The 26,369-nt window shown below is 38.4% G+C and overlaps 1 protein-coding gene across 1 annotated transcript in view; it reads left to right on the forward strand.

Annotated features, from left to right (window-relative positions):
• KMT2C (lysine methyltransferase 2C) overlaps positions 1–26,369 on the forward strand; it is a 194,642-nt gene that overhangs the window by 132,974 nt on the left and 35,299 nt on the right. The window contains 13 exon segments of the mRNA XM_027648467.1: positions 4,443–4,508; positions 5,978–6,190; positions 9,271–9,399; positions 10,424–10,543; positions 12,914–13,044; positions 14,228–14,408; positions 20,137–20,241; positions 21,820–21,957; positions 22,137–22,169; positions 22,251–22,367; positions 24,408–24,546; positions 25,414–25,628; positions 25,746–25,819. Of these exon segments, the coding sequence (XP_027504268.1) occupies positions 4,443–4,508; positions 5,978–6,190; positions 9,271–9,399; positions 10,424–10,543; positions 12,914–13,044; positions 14,228–14,408; positions 20,137–20,241; positions 21,820–21,957; positions 22,137–22,169; positions 22,251–22,367; positions 24,408–24,546; positions 25,414–25,628; positions 25,746–25,819 (1,661 nt within the window).

The following is a 26,369-nucleotide window of genomic DNA, read 5'->3' on the forward strand; positions in this document are numbered from 1 at the left end:
CCTGATCAAGACTGAAGATTTCGTGAGGCATGTGCTCAAGAGGTTTGCCAAGAAAAGTTCAATAGAGCATCTAATGTCCATTTACACTGACATGTCCTCATCCCACCAGTAATTATAACTTACTGACCTGACCTTGGAGGTTTATATACTCCCTGATCAACTACACAAGGTGCTGGAACACTTCCGAGTAACCCATTTTTATCACTAATAGAAGAATGAGTAATGCTTCTGTTTTTCTACAAGTCACTTCACTGCTGAGATCTACTTTCAAAAATTCAAAAAGAAGGAGGTTTTGTAAGTGGAAAACCCAAGAAACTTGCAGATACAACACAGTTTTCTATTTATTTGGATAATAAGCTTTGAGTACTTGAAGAAAAAAGATCCAAGTAAGAAATACTCCTTCTTCCTTTCTCTTTGGAGCTGGCAGAGCTGCCTTTTCAAGATAATTAAAGCCCATGGTATGTGAGACAGAACAACTTCACAAGATGATATCAGAGATGTTTCATTTCCAGGCATGAGCTGTCCCCTGAGTTAGTCCTTCCTGCACATCTCCATGAACTCATGTTGCTTAGGTTTGTGTTCCAAGAAATAGGAATCAGACTTGCAAGACCTGTCAGGGAGTTACCAAGCTTTCTTTGCAGTTTTTGTCACTTTTTTTTTTTTTTAAAGACAAGTTTGTCTGCTTATTCTTTCCTGTTTTGACTCAGTATATATAAAACTTCTCTAACATGAGTACATTTGCACAGTTGCATGTCTGAATATGTCCTTTGATGCATGTTCATAGAAATACCTGCATGTACTTTGATATGAAATGTTTTGGTCTTCCATTAATTCTTCTAAAACTCCTTTGAAAATCCACTATAACTTTTTGTTTCCAAGTCAGGAGAATTAGTATTTGATAAACTTAGAGAGAAAAATGTTAGTTGGCAGTAGAAAGCTTCTTAAAATGCACCACACTATGGGATTCTTACTGGGATGGTTCTTGCCCTTTACATTTGATGTATTGTGGATGTGTTGCAAGTGTTATTAAAGGTTTTTTAACCGCATTCTTTCTAGAAGAGGCAAGAGCCCCTCAACCACCAAATTACCAATACATTGCAGGTTCACTGTGATTAAAGAGTAAATGGTTCCAGTGTGTAGGTAAAGAGGACGAGGTTCCATTTTACTTTCTTCAGAAAATGGAAACTTTTTAAAATTTGTAAAAGCTCTTCCCTATCTCATCATACCTTATAATTTTACAAAGTGTTCTTCAGGAAACAAAAATAAAAGAGAAATAGTTTTTTTCTTCTTGAACATACATAAATATCAAAAGCCAGAATGTGGTAAGATTTGCTCCAAAGCAGTATACCAGAAACCTTCATTCCTAGACTATTTTGAAATAGTCATCTCTCTTCAGTGTTTCATGAGGTTCCTTCTAGTGCAGTTTCAAGTTACATGTCCCCCAGCATATTGCTCTGCCCTGTAGAACATTTTCTCAAATTCTCAGGAGTTTGAGGTGCTAACAGCTACTTTGGGCAGCAGCAGCAGCTTTTCCCCTGTGCTGTAATTCCTGCACCTTCAGGAGAGGTGTGTCTGTCCCTCATCCTCATTCACTCCTGCACAAGCAGTTCTTGACCATCTGCTCATCACTTCTGCTTTTTTGTCCTTTGCCCTGGTACGTCACCTGCCCCATCTGCAAATTTCATCTCTCCTCACCTACTCCCATCCTCTCTCCATCCAAACTCCAGTTTCCTCCTTCCTTGGTGCTGTTTTTGTTCCTCTGCAGACGGACCAGCTCTGCCTGGTTTTCTGTCATCAGTTACAGCTGATCTGGTGGCAGTTCCTGTAGCTGCCTTTGTGCAGTTATTCCTCCTGGAGCTCGAGTAACTATGCCCATGGATACATTGAGGAGCTGGTATCACTTACTAATCCAGGGATGCTCAGCACTGCCAGTGATACACGTTATGGCTGGGAGCCTCTGTTGTACCATTTTCATTAAACTGAATTAAATTTTTCTTCGTTCTGAAACCTAATTCTAGGTACTTTACAAATACAAGATACGAACCCAACGTAATACTGTATGTTAAAAAATTACCTCTTGAATTTTTTTATTATTTGGGACATTTGTTATGTCAGCTCTAATGTTCTTGTGTTGCTATATTTACAGAAACATCCCTGTGTCATTCACACAGTTATGCAGGCACCCAGTAATGAGTGCTCTGCTAGTGCTGTATTTCTACATCAACCATTTCTTATGCTGGTTTCATTTCTTCCTAGAATTGTTCTTTTCTTTTACAGCCTTACAAATGGCAGCCCCTTTCTTTTTTGAAACTGTGGTTCTTGTGATCATATTGTATTCTGTGCAGTTATTTGTTTTCAGCTGAAACTGCTAAATGCTGTACAATATTCAGCATGTCTAAACCCTTTTGCAAGTAAGTTTAACAATTTTGGTTAAATTTCAACTGAATACCTCAGAAAGCACTTTTTTGTTCGATTTTATTTTTTTTTCTCCTTTGAACAGTCTTTCTCTAACAGTATGGTGTTTTTCTGCTATCCATTTTATTGATTTTAATCCTTAATCTGCACTCTAATTAGCTCCTTTTCTGGAAGTCTGTTTGATACTGCCTTCAAACATTGGTTGTTTGTGCAGTTTTTGTGAGTGGGTCTCTGAAGGCCTCACCTTTGTCACTGTCAGCTTGTTTATTTGAGCATTTCAACTCTATTCAGTCTCCAGAGTTAAAATTATTCACTGTCTGACCTGGATTAGAAGAGCTCTCTGTTGTTTGACTTTTAAATAAGGATTTCAAATTCCCATTCATGACTGTCTTTCCGAATTTTTTGTTTACCTTAGATTCCAATTCAATAATTGCTATCTCAGTTTGTCTTAAAACATCTTGTGAATTATAACGAATTCAATGAACAGATGATGTTTTATTCCACTTTGAGTAGTTCTTACAATCTGCCTTTTTTTCTGTTGTTTCAATTCAGTGCTTTTGAGTATCTTCCGTTCTGCAGCTTGTCCCATATTTTTTGTTTCCCTTCAGTTCCATGTCTCTTACAAAATGACATTTTCAATTTATTTTCTTCCCTGTCTTTTCCTTCCACTGTTGTGTATCACTTTTTCAGTAATTCATGTGGGCTTCTTTTATTTACTAATTGCATGGAATATTGGTTTCCTGTAGATTATATCCTATATCTTAGTTACACCTTACATAAAACTTTTAAAGGACTGTAAATTTACTTATATGCTTAGAAAGCATCCTGTAGTTTTCATATCCATTCTAAGTGTTACTTGGAAGCTTTTGTGCTTTTCCTGGTCTTGACCCTTACTCCCAGGATGTGTGTGAGGTGGTCAGCAGCACATGTGCACTGATCTGACATGACACATTGAACCTCCCACGGCTGCTCAGCCTCAGTGATCTCATCTTGTGTGGCTGACACAAAGTAAATACTCCAGGTGTTATCCAGGTCTTAAATTCAGCATGAATAAGATTTCTAGGAAAAAAAAAAAAAAAAAAGGAAAGAAAAAAAGTGTGGCTAAACTTGCCTGTGTGGTAATGTTAACTGTGCCAAACTAACAGGTTTTCTGATTCTAGTTCTCAATGTTTGCCAGATAGAAGCTCCTAATTTTCACTTTACTTACTGTCTACATAATCTCTGTGAAGTCACTACTAATAGTAAAATTTAATCTACACATCAGAGGTCAGTGAAGCATTATAGCAGTTATGTAGTTAAGGCAGGTGGAAAGAGCATTTCTACCCACAGCAACAGTAGCCACATGTAGTAGGACATTTTGATCATTATTTTTTCAGTCACACTGTTCCAGTACTTCCCCACAGCACACAAGCTGTAGAGTATAGATTGAGTTTCTGCTGTTCCGTTTATTGATATTCTTATCTTGATTAAGAATTGCCCTATCTAACTTCAGCCAGTCCTTTATCATCTGTTCTCAGATATATCAGCTTTCTCGTGTGTGCTGTGTGAGAGACCTGACAGCACAGACACCTCTGTAATCTTGTGTGCAAAGCTGCCAGAGTGTGCCAGCCCCTCCTTGGGGAAATGCTGGTCGATACTCAGTTCACAAAGCCCTCCCATTTTTCATGATTAGGGCAGCAAAACCTGAACATCATGACTAGTGTAGGGGTTCCTTTCCAACCCAATAGGTCCAGTGTATTCATTTACCCTTGGCCCAGTAGAAGGAGATAATTTACCATTAAGTTCAGTGCCATTCCAATGCCGTTCTTGGCTCCAGGAAGTTGGAGAACTTCAGTTTGGATCAGGCTTGTTTTGTAGTCACATCGTCTGTGACACTGAAAAGCACTTCATTTTAAAGGTGCCAGTCAATGTTGCCAACAGTATAAATTAGGGAGTTTAACGGAACTGTCTGAAGGAAAATTGATAGTTTCAGTTTAAATCAAGTCACCATTTTTAAAAGTTGAAATGATTTTCCTTATATTTTTCAGTGCCTTCTTTGGACTGTTGTGATTCATCAGTTGGAGCTCAGATTATTTCAAAATCAAAAGAACTAGGTAAAGAATGTAAATGCTTAATTTTTAATCATTTAGCATATTTTAAGGGTGTATTTTTACATGAGACAAAAATTCCTTTTTTTTGTGGTTTTATAACAGACAGCATTAACTATCCTTCAGTTACCACAGCATGCTTTCCATTTTTTTTCATTCTCTCTTCTTTCTTCTCTTTTGCCTGCCATACCTGCACTATAATAATTACTTTAAATTATGCTTTGATCCTGCAGATTTAGTTGCTTGCCTTAATATCAGTAGTGATAACACAGTGTGGCTGAGTCAGGCATGTACACAAATGCTTGCAGGTTCGAGCTGTAGGAGGACACAACTTTTCTGTATTTGTCTGGTTTGTGCTAGGAATTTATAATCTTGACAAGCCTACTCACAAGTCAGTTTTTATGATGATAGCACCCAGCAGCTTCCATCATGGTAGGACAGCTTCCATCACTTTGAAGTTGTTTTCCATTTGATGCCACACAAATGTAGTTCTGAGAGAAGGTTCTCCCCTCAAATCTTCAATCTGAAAAAGAGTTTATGAGATGTTTCTGAAACACACACCTTTTAAGTTCTGTATAAGAAGACACTCAACTGGGAAGAATTGTGTTCAAGACCAGCTGTGATGTGAGATGTTACTTAAGAAAATATTTTTTGGTTAAAGGGAACAAATGTTATGATATTTGTGTGTTTGCAAAACCTGTGTTATCAAATCGTGATTTAGTTGGCTCCAAGGAGCTGAAGCATCATTGCAGCCTCTTCATTATTTGGTAATTCCCTGAAAGTTCCCAAACCTCCACTTGCAGTGCCCCAGCACAAGTGAGAGCACCTTTCTGCGTGGTGAATTAAGGAATATTGGAGCTTATCAATAGACTCAGTTGTCATGTAACAACACTTTGATGAGGAAGCAGTCTGGCAGGTCTTGGGAGACTTGGGTTCTACCCACAATTTCCAATCTGATTTTGAGCAGCTCACCTGATAAAACTTGTTTTTAGTCTGCCTATAAAATAGGGCTGATTAAGTTGTCTGAGTTACCAGAAGTTCTGGCAGAGTTAAGGTCATTAAGATGGTGAAGGTAAAGTGCTGAAGGCTGGATGGGGGCCCTGACTGAGCAGCAATGGGAACCCAAAGTAAGACTTGCACAGGTTTCTGTGAGTGCCAGTGATATGGAAATACCCTGCAAGGCACCAGTTTCCATAATGACATTGTTCTTTCTAATGAGTCCTTGATATAGGTTGTTCCATAGCAATGTAATGGATTGTTGCAGGATTTGACATCAGACTCTGGGCAATAAAGCTGTGACTGTAATGTGTAAAACAGTGTCAGATACCTCCGTTTTATTTAGACCAATTTCTTCGCTCACGGATCAGCTCCATACATGTGGATTGTTAACTCTTATAAGTGCTATTCCTGAAAAATCTAAGACTTGTAAATTAAAGAGTTTTGTATTGCTGTTATGATTCATTCAACTTTTATAGACCCACCGAAGACATACACCCAGGATGGAGTCTGCTTGACAGAATCCGGCATGTCTCAGTTACAGAGCCTCACTGTTACAGTACCGAGAAGAAAACGGACGAAACCAAAGCTTAAACTGAAGATTATAAATCAGAACAGTGTGGCTGTGCTTCAGACACCCCCAGATGCCCAGTCAGAACACTCAAGAGATGGGGAGATGGATGACAGTAGAGGTAGCAGTCTACTTTTGGCATGTCTTGTAGCTTGGGAGTGTTGCAGTACCTGTGTGTATTGCAGATATCCCTGGGAGTTTTTATTACACTGATACTCCTGTGTTCTGTACAGAATGTTTTATGGAAATTACTTGAACAGTAGTCATGGCTCATTGTTGTCCATTTTAGGGATTTTCCCTGGTTTTGTCCTGTTTATGGGTCATCCATCCTATAGGAAACTCACCTTTCTAAGGCTGCCAACACTGGAAATATGGGGTGACTTTTTGTCTAATCCTTGGGTTCCACTGTGCACTCACTGAGTACAAATGCATTTTGAGGCTCTCCAAGTTAGTGCAAGCACTGTTTGAAAGTGGTAACATTGGCTCAGCAAAGCTGAGAAACTGGTATTAAAATAAAATCAAATGGGAAAGTGGATTAAAAAGCTCTTTTCTGAGGGTATTTCTTTTTTTTCTTAAAGAAACAAGGTGAGCTGACTTGAGAGTCGGTGATTTGGGCTAATGCTGACCTATCCAAACACACCCCTGTGTGTGGGGACAATGTTTCAATCAATGGTAGAATGCCTTGGGAGAGTTCCTTCCACTGCAAGGTTAGACACAGAGCAAGGATCCATGTGTCTCAGTGTCACCAGTACTTGTCTCATCTGTTTCCCTCACAGCTGAGCAAACACAGCAGCCCCAGCCAGAAAAGACCAAAAGTGGGAGACAAGAGTGGGAAAACCATGTAGGAGCAGCCAGCCCCTTCAAATCCCTGCTCTTCAATGCTACAAACAGCAGCCAACATTGTGCAATCCCATTCTCCTCTCCCCTTTGCCATGGTCTGGCTGTGCATCCTGAGAAGTGTGTTGGTAGAACAGGTGTTAATCCGTGGCCTGGGGAAAGGCTTAACTTCAATGTGTGAAAGCCATTGCATTAGTCATGCAGGTGGCTGTTAGGGGAGGAACAGAGGCACACAGACACCCCACCTCCCCACAGCCTGAAGTGCTTTCTGTTTATGCAACATCACCTTGGTGTTAGTCAGATTAAATGTCAAAAGAAGCTTTTTTTAGATACAGAGAGTGTACTTGAGATAACTCTGTAGTTTAACTGTCAGTGAAGTTTCAGTGTTAACTTGTTGATAGCAGTATGGTTCCTGTTGTTTGATTAGCAGGTTCTTACCCTCTGCTGTTGACTGGAAGTGTATTTTTTTATAATAACTTCCCTTTATTTGTGTATAACCTTTAAAACAGTTAACTACTTGTTTTTCTTTCACTTCTTTCAGTAATCACAGGGTTTGGTACATTACCCTAGCAATACACAAACACTGAAATTTCATCTTTCTTCTACTTCATCAACCGGGTTGTTAAAAGCAGAAAAAAAAGCTTTTGATTTTGGTTTGGAGACATCAAGAAAGAGAACTAGTCCCTTACATTGTTCTTTTTCAGTGGCCAATCATCTTTGCTTTTAAAAATGTGTTCCTGTTTTCTATATAACTTTGTCTGATTTAATTATCTGCTTGTTGGCTCCTATCTACTTTTCAAGTAGATAACAAGATGCATAGATGTAACAGCAGGGTATGAAAGGGAGAGCCAAGGCTTCTACAGACTTTTAATTTCAATTCTGATCACCTTTCATTGCCTTTTTGAGAGTTAAAGCACATTCATGTATGTGAAGGCAACAGCACAGCAAGTACATGGCAGATTGGGTGGATTTCCTGGAAGCTCTGTGTGTGTAGAGCTCTGCTCTGTAGAGTGGATCGGTACCTGTTCCCTGAACATCTGGAATTTTTGTATGAGCATCAGGATGAATAAAGCTGTGCCATGGCTTTGACTGGAGTAACACAGTGTAGTAATTCCAGGGAAAAAGGAATAACCCTTACTTAGATTCTGACATTCCAGGTGGAAAAAAAGAGGCTTTATCTGAAAAAAACCCGAGTTCATGGTAATTTTGTTACCATCTTATTTTTAAGCTTTCATCACGTTCAGCATTTCATCAGTTGTTCTACATTTGAAAGTCCACTTGAAAGTTGAGCTTGCTTTGGGAGCTTCAGCTTGGTGGCCTTTGCCAAGCCACCAGCTTTGTTGGTGGAACTCAGCAAGGTCTTTAACAATGGGAAGGTCTGGTCCGTGACTCAGCGTGTGGAAGAGCGAGGGATGTAGTTCTACCACAGCAGAAGTGCTATGAAAGAGTCCAACTCTCTCTTACAACAGTATTTCTCCTTCTTACAAATGCATGTGGTTTTAGACCATGTAGAATTATACACCTAAACCCAAAGGAGGAAATCAGAATTCCAATGTCTTTTCAGGGGTGAGAGTATATTTAGCATTTCAAAAGCTTTACAGTAAAATGAAGATGTAAGGTCTTTTTGGGGGATATCAGGAAGAATTAACTCCCTCTTCCTTCAACACCAAAGGCTTTTTAATGTCAGCATACTTTACATCTGTTTCTACCCTTCTTTCCCACAGAATATAAACTCTGACTCTGAATTACAGTCTTCATCTTCAAGGCTGAGTAATTCCTTTGGGCTGAATTTTCTATTACATAAGTCCAATTCCTCTTCATAGAAAGTCTGCTTTCAGTCAGTCTCACTGCTTTAAGTCATGAATGCTCTAAACTAAGAGTCATTAAACATTACTTTCCAAGTGCAGGCTGCAGTTTTTCAATGTCTTCTCAATTAAAAAAAAAAAAAAAAAGCCCTACCAAACAGAGCTGAAGAGGACAGTGAACAAAAGGAAGTATATCTTGGTAAATTGGTTCCATATTCCTTGATGTATGGCTACAGATTGCTCAGACACTTAGAAACGGTGATGGCACAGGCTTCTGAAGAAGGCAGCAAAACATTTCTCATATTCACATGTAGTAACTATAGCATTTATTCTCTGGCTTTGTCTCAACAGCATCTCATAGGAAATGTGTGTATAGACTGGCTCCTTGTGTAGAGATAGAGTGGGTTTCCCAAGAGTGTCCAGAGATTATCTGTCACCCTTCAGAAAAATCTCAACCGTTCTCAATCAGTTTCTCGGAAATCAGTCAGATGTAGAAACTGTGGAAAAAATACCTTCTTCCCCTTTTCAAGTTAAAGTTACCATTGCCTCTTTTCTGCAGAAGGTGATCTTATGGATTGTGATGGAAAATCAGATTCCAGCCCTGAACGGGAAGCTGTGGATGATGATACCAAAGTGGCTGAAGGAGCTGATGGGATTAAAAAAAGGAAACGAAAACCATACAGACCTGGTAGGATAAAGTAACTTAAACAATTGTGTGTCCACAGTACCCTTCTTGTTAGTATGCTGTCAATTGTAGTATTTCAAATCTATACCTTGTATTGATTCTTAACTTGATAGGAAATTGTACTGTATTTGTGTAATTGGTGAAGGAGAATTTTTATGTGTATTTATATACATCTGGCAATATTTGAATTTCAGAGAACTTTTTGCAGTTCTCTTATTTTCTGAAATACTTGATAAGAATCATTTACTAAATATTTGCAGATTGCTTCTGACAGTGAATTTTAATGAATTCAGTTATTGGATGAATTAATTTATTTTAATTTCTTAGCGCAGTTGACTCTTAATTATCTGGACTGTGGATTAACTGTGTGTCCCGGGTGCAGAAACACTTGAGCTGTATCCAGGCAGAATACATCTATTAGTTTTCTGCAGCCAACGATTTCCCTGGAAAATTAGACAAACCTGTATCTGAGGCATTTACATACATATACACCATCTGCAAAGGATCAGGAATGCTGCAGTCAGTCTCTAGTGAAGGATTCTGGAGTTTCAGGCAGTATGATGTTGACAGTTATCTTTTAATTTTGTGGTGTGTCCTTCTCTAGTACCGTCATATGGAGTGATGAGTCTCCTGGAGCTCCTTGTAGAGGGGTTTTTTATGGTCTTTTGAGGTTCTTTAGCAGGTTTCATTTGGTAGATTGACAGTTAATTCCAGCAATTCCTCAGCTTGCCAGGGGAGGGGAAATCTAGCATCTGAAAGTTGCCAAGTTTGGTGATTTGAACTTCTTGTGGATGTTTTACAATCCCATAATTGTTATCCTGTTTGATCATTGCATATATACCCACCAAGACATTAAAATTCAGAAATATTTCATAAAACTCTGAATTAAAATACCTTAAGTATTTCAGATTCATTCTTAGTCCTCTAGATGCAGCAGTCCCCTTGACCTGCATAGTAATCTTGGCTTTTGTTCTTACTATGAAGCTCAGTTTTTATCAATACATTGAATTTTTACTTCCTTCTTAAGGTATTGGTGGATTTATGGTACGTCAGAGAAGTCGTACAGGGCAAGGGAAGACTAAAAGATCCCTCTCCAGGAAAGATTCTTCTGGATCTGTTTCTGAACAGTTGCCTGGCAGAGATGAAGGTAAATGCAGGAACTTGTTTTTAAATTTTTGTTCATGCTTAATGCAATAAAAATAATACAACTCATCAACATACATGTTTGTCATGATGGCTTTATTAAATCAACTGAAAATACCCATTCCTACATACTTAAAATTTCAGCAGAGCCCATGATTTACAAAGAAACTGAAGTGATGATTTGCTACCTATTCTGGGAGATAAATAGTGAGGATTATAAGGCAGATTTAGAGCAATCTTCTTTCTGACACACCTTCTTCCACATGTAGTCCTGATCCAGAGGTGTCTTCTGGACCATCAGTTTTAACAGTCACCAGTGTTCCATATTCCACAAGTATGTCTGATATTTTTATGTATGTGTTTATGCTCTGGAAAATCCTTTGTCAGAGAGTTTAATTACATATATTTTTGTTTCATGAAGAAATAATTCCTTCTTATTTTAAAACGAGACGTTATTTTAAGCTGAGAGTTTCATAAACTACCCTTACGTTTTATGTTATGAAAGATGACTTAAAAAAAAAAATTCCATATTAATTTTTAATACAGAAACATTTTCTAGACATGTGTCATATCTCCCCATCAATGTTGTCCCTTCCAGGACTGAAGAACCCAACTGTGGTGTCTCTTCTCGTAGCAGAGCCATTTCAATGCCGCGGTACTCGATCAATTGGGCACCTAACAAGGAGTCAGATTTTATTTGTGTGCCTTTTTCTCTTACTTGCTGTGTGTGATTAGACTAAATTATTTCACCCATCTGGAGTTGTTCACACTAATCTAGAGAATATTGAGGTATCATTCAGGTGAGATGTGGAGTATGTTTAGTTCAGAGCCCTTTTCCTATAAAGTCAGTAGAAGGAGGCAGCTGCTTTTAAAGGTTGGTTGATGCCACCTCAGTTGGAAGACTCTGGCCTTTGATTTCTCCTATTGCTCTCTCCTTTCTGTTTGGCTGTTGTATTTTTACCCTTTCTAAATCCAGACTAGTGTTGCTATGTATTTGTACAACATGGTGGAGACTGGATCTTTGCTACATCATCCAGACAGTATTATTAAAAACTAGTTTTTAAAGTCCACAATTTAGTGCTTGTTTTCTCTTTAATATTAGTGTTACAGCTGTGTTTTTCTGCTTTGTAAATAATATTTCATTGTAACATGCTGCCTTGTTTCAGGTAGTGCTGAAAATTTTGTGGTAATTTTTTTTCATTTCTGTAGGATCTGCTCCTTTAAGTAAAAGAAAAAAAAAATTTGGTTAAGAAGTGAATTCCCCATTCTGGGTAACAGGACAATGCATATTGTTAAAAAGCAGTATTCCTAAACAAGTGTTCTTCAGTTAAAAGTTGGAGCTTCTCTTTGTCTGCTCAGGCACAATTGCTTGTTGAGAAAAATATAAATCAGAAAGTCAATGTGTGTTTTAAATCATGACAGCTTGCTGAGAGCCTCCTTCTCAGCGGCCAGTACTCATCAGCCTTCCCAGGATTTTTGGCACTCCTTTTCTCTGTAAAACCTCCCTCTCAGACAGTGCAGAGGTCACAGTGTTGGTGAACCTCATTCCACTCGTGGTCCTCTGAATATGATATGTAGGAGATCACTACAGTACAAAGCAAAGCTGATTTTATAACCATTTTAATATGGTTTCTTAAATAACTTCGCAGGGTCCTTAACTTCATATGGTTTGCTTTGGCAAGACAGAAGTAGCAGGACATATAAAGTTCTGCTTTTACCTGCAGTGTTTTCTCTGCTCGGTTGTAATAAAATACTGAATGATTGATGAGCACTCTATGCTTTTGTGTTTATTAGAAAAAGCAATGCCACTTTGAAATATGATAGCTGAATAAATGTGTAATTTTTCTTGAAGGGATTCTTTATAGATTTGTTTTTCTAGCCTGTTCGTTATTTAAACGACGGTTCTTTCTTGGATTTAAAAAGAAAATAAGTTTTTTACTTTCAATTTGAGAAAAAATAGTGTGTGAAATGAAATGTGATTAATGTGTAACTCAGCATTGATGATTTTGGAGATACTCCTTCAGTGGAATTGTCTTTCAAATACCTGGTTGAATGGCACCTATAATTTCTCTCAAATTACCACATTCTTCTGTGACTTGGAGGTACAAAAGTTAAAGGTCTGTCTGTAGCTGGGAGGTAAGAGGTGATGATGTGACTGGTATCACATATGGTATTTCCTGCTGGCAGAACCCAGATGGTCAGGTGACAGATCACAGCTGGCTGGATAAAAGCCACCTTTAGAACACATCTGGAGTGATGTTCAGTAGACCCATGACCCAGGGGGGTAGCCAGATACATTAGATGTGCTGCCACTGAACCTTTGGAGCAAATTAGTGAGTATTTTATTTATTTGTGCCTGAATGTTGCTTTTTAGGTTGGACAGAACAGCTGCCAGACACTCCAGTTGAGGAGTCCATCCCAGCTTCTGAAAGTACTGAGAAAATAAAAAAGCGTTACAGAAAAAAGAAAAATAAACTGGAAGAAACCTTTCCTGCCTACTTACAGGTAAAGCTGTTGGGATACTTCTTGTGTAAATCCATTTAAATACCTGATCTTTATGTGTGTTGTTTCATAGCTCATCAGCTGTCGTGGGTAATAACCAGGATATTAATGGTGATGGAGCAACTTACCTTTCGTTAACCAGTTTATAAACTGAGTGTTCTCCCACTGAGAACATTATTTGGCTTATTCTTTTTCTCAGCCACTGTTTCCATGAAAACTTTTATTATCTTGTAGATGTTCACCAAACTTCATGGCATCAACTGCATTGGGATTGAAAGCAAAGAATTAATAGAGAGGCAGAACAATCTGTTTAAAAATAATTTGTATTTCCTAAGTGGGGAAGTAAGTTGGAAGGAAAATACTTAAACAAAATTTCCTTTGGATTAATAAGGATAAATAATTCAGTGCACGTTTTTACTCCTATAAAATGCAGAATATTTCTTAGATTCTTCTTTTGTTCATGCTAGAATGACTGATACTGAAAAATCTATCTTTATTTTTAGAACTGTAGCCTAAATCAAGGGTTTATAGACTACATGAAAACAGAAAAAGTTGTTATATAATGAATAAAAATGGACTAGAAAATTTGATGGGTTGTTGTCAAATTACTGAGTGTTCAGGCCTGGATGAGTGATGGCTTATGTAATATTTTAAAAGCTACTAATGTAAGTTAAACATCTTCAGGTGTTTTGTTACCGCAGTTACACGAGGGGGATTTTGTGCTAAGTGAAATGCAGGGTTTGGTTGTTCTTGAATTGGGATCACAGGGTACGTGCATGTTTTTCATTAACTTCTTGATCCAGGTGCCCAGCAGTGTTCACCTTCTTCAGCTGTCCTTTTTGTGCCAGGAGAAATGTTTTAAACACTTAACAAATTGTGATATATAATAACCCTGTGCTGGTACACTGTCTGTGCCATATGTGTAAGAAGACTAGAGTTTTTCTTTATAATTTAAGGTGTGAATTTAATCATAAAACATTAGTAATGTACCTACCTCAGCTAAGTTGTAGCCACTCCTGATAGCCTGGAGGAGATACTGCCATGCTGGAAGGCTCATTGGACTGAGACTGTGTTTTTATTTATCATTGCCTTTTAATATTAACTTTGTCATTTACCCAACTTTTTCAATAGATTTCAAAATAGGATTCAAAACGATTCACTTTGAATCATTTTGTCTTCTTTGCAGGAAGCTTTCTTTGGGAAAGACCTACTAGACACCAGCAGACAGAACAGGATGAGCCTGGATAATTTACCTGAAGAATCACTTTCATGTAAAGCAAATCTGACCACCAATTTCCTGGATCCTTCCTCTGACCCCCTTCTTAGCTCAACCTCCACTCCAGCTCAGGCAAAACTGGGACCTCAAGGTATACAAAGCTAAAGTTAGTGATAATTCACTAGTTTGATTTTATTGTTGTGACTGGAGCTTTTCCACTCTCTTTTCTACTTTTCTCACAGTGTTTATCTGATGTGTTTTTCAACATTCTGTATAGGAACTGTCCTTGTGAGGTTAAGTTACACTGATAATCAGTGATATTCAGCTCGAGGGCTCCAGCTGTTTCAGAAAGATCAGTGGATGGCACAACAATTGACACTTAATACAAATCTGCAGCTCCTTGACTGTAACATCCATGTGTATAAAGTCCATGAAAATAAATTCTGTGTAAGAATAAGAATACAGAACTGTTGTGGAAGAAGGCATAGATACTCTGATTAAAAGATATTTTTAGTAGTCTAGTGAATATTAGTTGGATGAATATCATCCGACTTTTCTTTAATGTTTTAGGTTATTTTAGGTTGCCAGTCTCCTCGGAATTTTTGGTTCACCATGTCCTTTCTGAACATGAGTGCCCTTTCCAGGTACAGTTTGTAGCCCCTAGGCAATCTTTTGCTTTTGTGAAACCTTACTGAAGTTACTGTTGAGAGTTTTGCAAATAGCCAGAGGGTTGTAAAGTGCTGCTGAAAGGGCAGTGTCACACAAAAGAGCTATTAAAACCTTACGGTCTCCTCCAAATTATTTTTTTCTCTGTGTCTTGTAGTATATGCTGTTAGCTAGAGGTGTCTTTTTATTTTTGAAAACTATTACTATTTCTTGTGTAAATTAGTTAATTTGTGGCTTGTGTTTCAGCTCATCCTCAAAGTTTTTCCATCTAAAAATGTTTGTACACATTGATACAGCTTCCACTGTCCAGAGAGTCATTTGAAGAAAGGTCACTTATTTTGATTGTTACTCAGTGAAAATCTGCTAAATGAGAAGTAAAAGGCATATTATAATTAAACATTGATTCTTATATGGTTGTAATAGAGAATGCAAAAGTTAACTTCCCTTTGAAGGGGAAGCTGGTGGAAATGGAGTGTTTCACAGTCTGTATTTCCTTAGTTCCAGTACTACAAGAAGATAGGCTCACAATGACTTTTTCCCATCCCAGCATTCTTTTGAAGCCGGAGAAATACAACTTTAGAGGTCCTTGCTGGCCTATCCAACTGCAAGATTGAAGTCACTAATGTATTCATGTGTTAAGGTAGTATAGTGTTTTAGAAATTCTTGAAGTTGATGTTAATTTATTGTTCTGTTTTTCCAAGTTTCTCAAAGTTTGAGAGTTCTTTGTAAATAAGCAGAGTTGTAAAATTTTGTAATTTCCTCCTTTTATTCAGAAATAAATAATAATGAGGTGGCTATTAATAAATAAATCACTAGCAATGGTTTTAGTAGATAGCCTACTGTTTTTTCCATTGGACATATGAGAGACTCAAAGGCCAGTGCTTTCTGGCCGTAGGAATGTTCTCAACAATTGTCTCACAACTGTTGAGATTTCCAGCCAGAATTGTGTCCAGATGGAGCTGTTTGTTGTAGTGGGAGCACCAGTGGGTGAAGTCATCTGCCAGTATTGATCAGTTCCAGGGCAATTTTTCTTAACTCTTTCCCTGTGACTTTGTGGCACACAGTTATTTCCACAGTAGTATCCACACTTGTGAGAGACAGATTCATTTTGTGTGGTGGTGGAGACCCTGGTAAATTGTCTGATTGCTGAGCTCCCTTCTGGAATTGCAGAGCTGGAGATGAGAACAGTGTCCCAGGGCACCTGTGATGTTTTCATTGTTTCCACCCAGACCTGGCTGTGGAGCAGGAACAGCATGAACTGCTTTGTTCACTGCACTGGGAGGCTGTAGGACTGTGTTGTCACTGACTATGCTGTTTTCCTACAGTGCCATTTCTCACAAGGATTGCTGACTCCTGAGAGTCCTTCTTTAATTGCATAGGTCTTTTCCAGAAGGAAAACATTCTTCTCCTGGAGACTCCACTTGTGTAATCCCAGGATTAGGTGCAGTGATCAGTCTACTCACGAGCTGACAGAGCATTCCAGGGACACATTCTGTGATTTATTTAATCTTACAGCTTGGTTAATGGCAGCTGAAGCTTTTGCTGTTTTCCAGTAGCCAAGCCTGCAGTAGTGATGGGGATTGGCAGAGCTGGCCAGAAGAGGGGTTTTGGAGTCCTTTGTTTATTGTTATTTTCTAGCGACTGTGGCTGAAGTGAGTTTTAGGCTCCCAGCCCTGATTTCTGTCTGGCAAAGAGGTTGCTGTTTGTGTTCTCAGTTACAAGACCCACCTTTCCTGTGGTTTTCTAACGTGTGGCACACTGTGCGCTGTATCCTGCATGGCACCAACCCTTAAAATCATTTCCAAGGCAGTGCTGGAGCAGAGGGCAAAGGTTTGCTCACTGAGAACAAAAGCACCAGATCTCCAGGGTCTCCTTGGCTGTTCTTCATGGGTGAAGTTGAAGGTGTTGATTAGGATCTGTTGCATTCTGAGGACTGTCTGCATCTCTCTTGAGTTTCTTGGCTTGCGTGTCCCTGATGAAAAAGAGGCCACTTGGTGAGGTGTGTTCTGTGAAGGCTCTGGCAATGTGAACTTCCCTTTATCTTGAAATAGCTCAAATTCACTGTATTTTTTTCTGTGGATGCTGAAAAAGTCATTTGTTCAAGTGGGGTCTCCAGAGAAGGCTAAAGAAATTCTTCCCAGACAAAAGGAGAGGAGTTGTCTGGATCTCTGCAGCTGATTCAAGTGCTGCTGGGACATTTTATAGCTGGATACATTACTGATAAATACCTGATATGAAATGCCTAAGATGCCTGATAAAGCATCTTAGGGTGGCTGCTGCCTTGGGAGAGGCATTTTTGTTATTGTAGAACTTAATAAATAAACAAGAGTAAATGCTTTGGAGGGACCAGGATCACAAGATAGCAGTAGAACTGTGCTCTCTTAGAGATCCAGCATTACAAGCAAATTGTTTTCCTTTTTGCTTTGTCTCTGCTTTCATCTCCATTCTGAAAGAGTCAAATTAATGAGCAGTATTGAGCTATTTGTTTGGCAGCAGATGTCAACCAGCTATTGATTCTGATCTGAAGCAGCTGACTCAAGTGATTTCGTTGTTTCCAAGATAATGTTTAGCACACATGGAATTAAAACAACCTAAAAATAGAAGAAAAAAATGTACAAATATGCTTTAGATTAGATGTCTTATGTGAGACTTGTGGATCTCATAGACTCTGGCCCTCTGCTGTCACCAACACTCTGCCTTTTTATAGATTTAACAAGGTCCATTTTGAAAGCAGATTGCTTTTTTCCAGCCTACTCATCTCATCAGAAGTCCATTACAGAATCTGATTGCCTTAATAGTTAGAGGCCCTCTAATTTGAAGCCTGAATTTATTCATGGCCAGTTTGTAGCCATGGGGGGGTAAACTGCTCTGTTATGTCTTTCCACCTGAGCTCTTTTCAGCTACTTATATATTTGTGTTCAAATGAGAAGTTGAGTATTTAGGGATTGTTCCCAAGCACATGACTAAAGGCTGTGGAGAAAAGCAGCATAACATAAAATAGTACAGAAGAATTAAAGGTTTTTAATACAGTCTTGATGCTTCCTTCATAGGGGCCCTGATACTCACCTGCCTTCAAGTAGAAATTGAGGAAAGTTAAAGGGTTAAAGTCAATCCTTTACCTACCTCCAGCTGAAGTTATTACATCACCTTCTGGTGCCTGGTGTTAGTTAGTTATTTACATAATTGGACCAAATTGCCAGAAGGAAAACAAATATCTAAAGAAAACCTAAACAAGCCTAACATAAAGAAAAAGTCCAACCAACTCACCAAAACCCCAGCAACTAGGTTCTGTTTAAAATCGTACATTTAACAGTACTTTCAATCAGGTACAAAAAATAACTATGCCTGCAAAGTGATGTGGTTTTGAGACACTTTTTAATAGTTTTACTGATATCAACAGGAGCTGTATTCTGTATGTACATTTAGATAGATTGGTCTGCACTGGCACATTGATCCACCTCACTGAGCGGCAAAAAAAATTATTTAATTAGGATTGAATCATCTTGTCTGCATTGCAAAGGATAAAAGTGGATAAAAGTGAAGAATAGGAATAGTAAAGTGAAGAGGAATAATTTTCATTTTGGCTTCGTAGTGGAAGAAGGGAAGAGGGTTGTCTCTGAAAAACAGCAGAAGGAGTTTCTAATTCATTGTTAAATTTAGCAGCTTGGAAAGTAGCCTCATGATACAAGTAAATCCTTGGCAGCAGGCTCTGAATTAAGCTATGTACTTTCCTGGGGCAGTTAGATTGTAACAGTGGGAAGGGCATCTGTGTATGTGTGAAATGTGTGTGTTGACTTTCTGGTCTCTCTTCAACCTGGCCATATATTTGTTTTCCACATTGTACATTTTATGATTTGTTTTAATCCCCTTTTTTTGTTTAGTTATATGTGTATTTACCATCTCATCATGTTTCCTTGGTCTGGCAATGATTGATCACGTAGTCATGATAGTCTGCAGTTTTTCTGAAAAATATTTTTCTCGTCTTTCATTTATTTGTCAAACAATTTTTGCAAATGTTGCACATCTGTAATAGTCTTAAACAACTAGTTAATAAAACCAGATGGACCATGCAGAGTAATTGCTCTCTAAAGAACTGGAGGTCAAGAAGATAGTCTTATCCAGAATTTATTATTTAATATTAAAGAGTTTATTGCTAGACTGGGCCAGTTTTTCCTACATGGCAAACAAACACAACATTTCTTGCTCTGGCTGTTCTCACTTCTTCAGGATTTCTTCTGATCTTAAAAATAGCATCTTCAATTTCTATTTATTTATTCTTGCCTCTTACTCTTAGATCAGGTTGCAGTAACTAGTTGCTTCTGTCTTAAGAAAGAGACTGGTTGTAAAAGAAGTAACTGATTTACCTTTAAAAAAAAGTTTCTTTGTTGATTTACTGTGAACTGTGTCCTTTATAAAACCTATTTGTTGGCTTTTACATTCATAAGCCTTTGTGTCTTAGAGGTTGCAACTTCTCAGTAGGTCTTGGGATTTTTTCTTCCTCTAAAGTCATCCAGTCTTTCTTGAACATGACTGGTTACATCATCACTTTTAAAAATACTAACAAATGTAAGCATGTGAAGGTGGCTTCACATGAGGTAGGGTGTTGTGACCCACCCCAGAAAGTGGAGAGTAACCCAAGTTCTTATTAATAAATCCCTTGGGGTGGATTAGAGTGAAAACAACACTGAATAATCGATGTTTGTAAACATATATATGTAGGGTTTATTTTAGAACAGTTTTGTTTCAAAGGTGTAAAAAGGTAAGTTGCCATTTTTGGTATTGTCATCTATACCTGTCATCTACAGCAATATAGCAATCATCAGAGCATAAGGATAACACTTAAGGAAATGCATAAGGGAGAGAAAGGGAAAGAAAGGATGAAGGTAGAAAGAGTCACAGCCCACGGGGTCCAGCGATAAAACTTGGTAGTTGCAGCTTCCATGTCTGTTAGTTGAAGTGGTGTTCTTGGTCCGTTGGGGCTGGGGGAGGGAAGCCCCCACACTCAAAAGAAGTTGTGAGTTATTATATACTTCCAGAATGCCTTGTACCTCATGGCAGACACAGAATGTGTAAACGTTGACCTTTTCAGTCTCTGACAGGCCCTTGCAGCCTGGTAAGCCTGGGTTTGGGTTTCCAGCTCAAGCTCAGGTGCATCACCAGGGTCGTGCAGAAATGCCACAACTGGTTAATTTTCTTTGTTGCATCTCACACAGGTAGCACCGACGACCCTTTAGCAGATCTGTCTGAGGTCTTAAATACTGATGATGATATTCTTGGAATACTTTCTGATGACTTGGTAAAGTCTGGAGATCATTCAGGTAGGTACATTTAGAAGGTCTCTCCAGTATTTGCTTTCTTTTTTTTTCCTCCTCTTTATCATAGATGTATTTGTTTTACTGTATCCATAGGTTAAGCTCTAGGTCATTTCAGATATAATTTTCATATCTTAAGAATACCTTGGTTTGGAATGATTTTGTTGTGTCCTGCCAAAAAAAAGATCCCCAACCTTGTCAACATTTTGTTTTACTTGGCTCTTTGCTTTGCTGCTTAAGAGAGAATAAAATGTAGCTGCTGTTGTCTCTCATACCTGCGTAGCTTTTTTCAGCATGCAGCTTTTTCTTTACTTTTTTTTTGTTTTCGTGTTGTAATCATCCATTTTATCTGGTTTGGGTCCTGTAGGTCTTGATTTATGCACTTTCCAGGTTGAGAACTCACCCTCCCCATTTGGTAAGAATCTAAACAATGGATGATCCATGGTTAGCAGTAGCCCTCTTTCCTAGTGGTTTTAGCTGAAAGAACTGCATGTGTAGAAACTAGTACTCCTTTCTCCTTTACTGTGTCACTAATTCATGCTTTCATTTTCCACTCTGTGGTGTTCGAGTCTAACACGACCTTCAAACTCTGCACTCTGCCTTCAAGAGTTTTGCTTACAGCTTTTAAAAACCTTCCTGAGTTTCTGTGTTCCATGATACAAACCCATGCATTTCCTTGCTGCCACTGTTGATATTACTTCCTATAGTAGTGCGTAGATTTTATCATAGTGGTATATTTTGTGAATTAAAAGCATTTTTGTCAATATGAGTATATTAAAGCATGAATAAAGCAGCCAGCATCAATTCTTTTGCCTCCACTGGGTAATGGTTCATCACCTTATGTGAAACACAGGTTGACAATACATAGAATGGCATGTTTCATTATTTTAAATTTGAGTTTATTTGGTATCTATTACAGAAATACATTTTAAGTACTGAAGGAGGTAGTTCTTTTTTTTTTTCCCCTCCCAAGTTTTTCTCATTTGGGAGATTTATTGACTTGTAAAGGATGTTAGGAAGCTTATGTAGTAAGTTATGTTTTCTTAGTACCAACAAATCACTTTGAGGTATCCCATAATATTCAGGAGTTGTTTTTTGAAATAAAAACTTCTACAACTTGTTTTATACTGGCTAAATTTCAGAGCATTTCAGTAGATATTTAACGTAATATTTGAAATGAAGAACATTTGGAGTGCCCCTTAAGGTACACGAGGATGAACCATCTTTAATATTGGTGTGATTGTTTTTAAAATGTGAAAAACAGTTATAGTGGAACTACGTACTGAAAGCAATACACTCAAAACCATGCTGTACCTAAACTCAGTAGTCTTATTTCCCATTCTTCCAGTTGCATTATATTCAATTAACATTCCTCAAACAATGCAATAAACTGGAGGTAAATAGTGCTTAGTTTTCTTTACTTTTTCTAATGAAGGTTTTGTTTTGCCTTACCATTCATATCTTAGGAAGTCCTGGTTTAGTTGATAGCTCAGCTCTAGGGGGTAAAAGAAGGGTTTATTCTCATTACTCTATACCAATAAATTTCACTATTCATGTCTAATTTAATATTCTTTCTTCCTTCAGCTGGATTGGATATTGGTCCCATCTCTGATGATCCTTCTTCTCTGCCTCAGCCAAATGTCAACCAGAACTCAAGGCCGCTGAGTGAAGAGCAGTTGGATGGAATCCTCAGCCCAGAACTAGACAAAATGGTCACAGATGGTAATTGTTTTGTCCTTAATCTTGGTCTTCTAGAGAACTTAAGTAGAAATAATCTTTTTTCCTCCCCACCAAGTGACTCATCTCTGTATTGTAACATAACCATTTGGACTTGTCTGCACAATTACTTTTATTGGTTCTTTTGGTGATTACTTATTCTGTGTTGTCTTTACTTTGTTCAGGTGCTATTCTTGGTAAACTGTACAAAATCCCAGGTATGTATCCCAATCTTCACTGTCTTTTATAAAACACAGTTCATAAGCAATGCCAGCAACTCATGCATGACTTTTTTTCAGAGCTGGGAGGAAAGGATGTTGAAGATCTGTTCACAGCTGTGTTAAGTCCAGCAGCCACACAGCCTCCTCTGCCACAGCCCCCACCTCCACCCCAGCTGCTGTCTCTGCACAGCCAAGGTATGTTCCTCTGGTACTTTTATGAAGAGCAGCCTGCTCAGCAGAGTTGTTTAGATGCTGCCATGGGAGTAGGACACAACCTTGTTTCTGCTGTTGCTAAACTGTGGAACTTGCCATTGTGAATTTGTGAACTGTTACTCTAAACCTGTTCTGAAGGGGGTATGTGATTAAAATCCACATAATTATTGCTAATAGATAAGGACAGATATTCGAGATTTTTCTGACATATCGATGCTTTTATCTTAGCTGACGCTTCTGTGATTTTGAAATTTGTCTGTGATAAAGCATGTGTTCTCACTTCACTCTTTAATTACTTTTGAGTACCTCCTCAAGGGTAAGGCAAGAGTCTGTATAACACTAATTTACTGAGTCTTAATTTCCTGTAAGTATGCAGTTTAACATATTAGCTAGTCCTGTTAGAGAGAAGGCTAAATAATTTTGAAATGTATCTTGGAGATTATAATTTATTTTTCTTCATTACTACTAAAATTGTCGTGAGTTGATGCAGCATATTCTTGCTCTGATATTGAAAGCAAGGGGCAAATCGATTTTATTTATTGTTATTGCCAGTAGAGACATTTTTTTAAGCAGTATGTATGAGGATAATCACACGTACTCCTTTTCTTATCAGACATCACCTCTGAGCTCATGTAAAGAGTGCCCATTCTGTTACACTGGTACTACAAAAAGTAATATGAAGATTGATTTCACCAGTGAATTAATCATAAGAGGAAAAGTGATTGGTTTCCTAGTTGGATTAATTTCCATAAAAAGGAAAAACTTCAAAAACTCTTAGAAAGGAGAGAGTTTAAGGCATATAATGAGGTGATTTAAAGCAAAAGATAATATAGATATCATTACCTGTTTCCCAGTTACTTGAGTACTTGGAGATAACTTCAGCATTTGAGCTCTGTAAGAATGTTCAACTCCTCCCTGTGGGAACTGCCACAATTACAAAGTTTTAGATTTACAATTTGGTTCCGTTACAGTGTAATGATCCACATGTTTCTGAGAGATAAATGCTGCAGTAATTGGGAAGATGGCATCAAGTTTCAGCAACTTCAAATCAAATGAATGCTGTCTTCTCACATGTGATCCCACAGTGCAAAGCAGAGGCCTGACTGTCCCTCCAGGTCTTCACAGTTGCTGTATACTCTCTGTTTACCAGCTATAATAAAGCACATTTTCTTAAATTTGGTGTACTTGCTGCATAGCACGTGTAACCTGTAGATCAGAAACAGTCTCCTAAAGCATGACAGAATGATACAGTGTCATCCTACAGATGCATCTAATTCCTGAGCTACTTCTGTGCTTTTAAGGAAGTACTGGGGCAACAGTTATAATTTCACTTAAATGACAGGGATCCAGAGCCAGTGCTAATTCTGTGTAGTAACATCTGCAAATACCATCTGCTGGGATGAATCTGCCTGTGCCACATTTCTAAGATTGTAATCAAATAAATAAAATTTTCTGGCTTCGTACTGCTAGACTGGACATTTAATTAGAAAATGCTAATGCTCATTTGAGTAGAGTTATCTATTTCATTGGTTACAAATTAGGGAGTTAGTAGATAATGAGACTTACTTTGGTACACTGCTCAGGAGTCTCAGAAGAGGAGATGTTTAATTCAGGTGGCTAATGATAATCCTGCAAGGACTGAAAACCATTCTCCATGCTTGCTGCTTGGATCTGGTGTAACAGACAGGAAGACCATTAGCTTTTAAGAATATATCTCAATATAAAGTGTAGTGTCATAGTGTGGACTACTGCAAAAGTTCTGGAAATTCATTTTAAAAAAAAAATTAGAGAATAAAAAAATTCTCTGCAGGGATGTGATGCATTAGGAAAGAATCCCTTAAGCTTGTGGGGAAGTAATTTAAACTGATTAAAAATCTGTTAAAAAATGTAAGGACATTGCTGTAAAATTTTAAAGCAATTAGTTTTGCATTAGGTGAGACATTGTCTTCTCAATGAAAACTTACACTTCTCCCTTAGAAGTAGTCACCCTTTAAAACAGTAATTTAAACTTCTTCTTTCCAGGAGAGAATGCATTTCCAAGAGTGCCCCTTATGAATGGTCTGATTGGCCCCAACCCTCATCTCCCTCATACGGCTTTGGCTGCTGGAGGTGGTTTGGGCACCTTCTCTCCCATTACACAGCAGCCTTATCCTGATACCAGGTAAGTCAAGTTGGGAACTGATATGGTTTGAAGCTGGCTCCCTGCCAAGTCTCCAAACCTTACCACCAGAAGTGTCCCCCCCCCAAAACCTCAGGGAGAAGAGGGAGAAAAACAACAAACTAAGAAAACCCGAAACGAGAGAGACAGCTAAAGTGATATATATAAATATATTTACACTTATGTTACAATTGAAATATATACAATTTAAAATATATACAATTTCACAAGGGAAGGGGGAAGGGAAAGGGAACAAAACCAAAATTATATATATATATATATATATATATCCCAATCAGTAGCCCGAGGTCTAGTAACTAAAGAGTTAGAAAAGAAAATATCCCACCACTCTCCTTGGGACAACCAAGAGTTGCTCCGGGACAATCACCGGCAACCTCCGCCTCCCAAGGTCGACAAGGCCTTACCAGGCCTCGCTCCCCAACAGGACAGACTCAACAGCAGGGAACCTGCACCTCCAAGCCGCCGGAAGGAAAGAGAGCAAAGGCCTCTCCTCCTTTCTTCTTATAGTCTGGCTTATGTAAAAATCGTAGGGAATACTGGGTAAATCTGGACCCTTCCTTGGTTACAAACTGGTCACCAAGGAAGGCCTAGCCCAAACCACCACAGGAACTAAAAAAAATATTTACTATTTAGTGTACTTAGTATTGAAAAAAAGTATTAGTAACAGCAACACTTGGAGGGTGGTGTTGTGACTGATACTGTGATATTATTAGTTTTTGACGGCCACCACCCAAACTTCTGTGTTCTTGCAGCCTTTTGAAACAGCAAACAGGATAAGTACTTTGCTAATTGAGAATTGTTTGTAGTTTTGTTGTTTTTATAAAACAACCCCCTTTTGTGACTTGTCAGGGATAAGAATCCAGCGTTCAATCCAATGGTGAGTGATCCCAACAGCTCGTGGGCACCAGCTGCTCCGCCTTTGGAAGGTGAGGGGGATACAATGTCCAATGCCCAAAGAAGCACTCTGAAGTGGGAGAAAGAAGAAGCTTTGGGCGAAATGGCAACTGTAGCACCTGTTCTCTATACAAACATCAACTTCCCTAACCTGAAGGAAGAATTCCCAGGTGAGTGGTTTTACTGAATCAGGTTGAATATTTTGCAGCAATTTATGCATCTTGATTTGGAATAATCTAAAATAGGCTTATCAAAGCCTTGTGTATTAACACGTTTTTTGGTTGCAGACTGGGCTACAAGAGTGAAGCAGATTGCTAAACTATGGAGGAAAGCAAGCTCACAGGAGAGGGCTCCCTATGTGGTAAGAAAAATTGCCACCTGCATACTTCCAGAATATATACATTTCATTTATATGGTCATCTTTTTCTTTTTTTTAAATAAATCAAGTTCTAGGTTTCATGAAAGTTCCCTTACTCCAAGAATGCATTTGTAATTTAACTTTGAATACTTTACCTGTATTCTTTGCTTTTCAGTCTTGGAATAAACTACGTTAGTATCGTGCAGTCTAACGATATCAGCTGAAAGGAGAACATCTGTGGTTCCCACTGCCTCTTGGCTACATTTGATTTGTGCCTCAAGTCTTCTTTGCTCTGTCTCTCTCTGCACAGGATCTCACCAATTTCTTCAGAAGGATGATAACGACTGATTATGTGATTTCTCTCTCTTTCATCATCCCCTCTCACTGATCTGTTCTTTTTTGCCCCTTTAGAGTTGCTGAAGCCTTTCACCTGCTGAACTAACAATTCCAAGGGTGTCAGTGCTCACATCCCTGCTTTGCTCATTTACTTCTACTCTGTTTTCTTGCTTTGCTGTTCCCCTTCACTGCTTACTCTCTTGTATTGCTTTGTGAT

The sequence above is a fragment of the Corapipo altera genome, unplaced genomic scaffold (assembly GCF_003945725.1).
Source record: "Corapipo altera isolate COAL_440 unplaced genomic scaffold, ASM394572v1 47, whole genome shotgun sequence".
NCBI classification, from domain to species: domain Eukaryota; kingdom Metazoa; phylum Chordata; class Aves; order Passeriformes; family Pipridae; genus Corapipo; species Corapipo altera.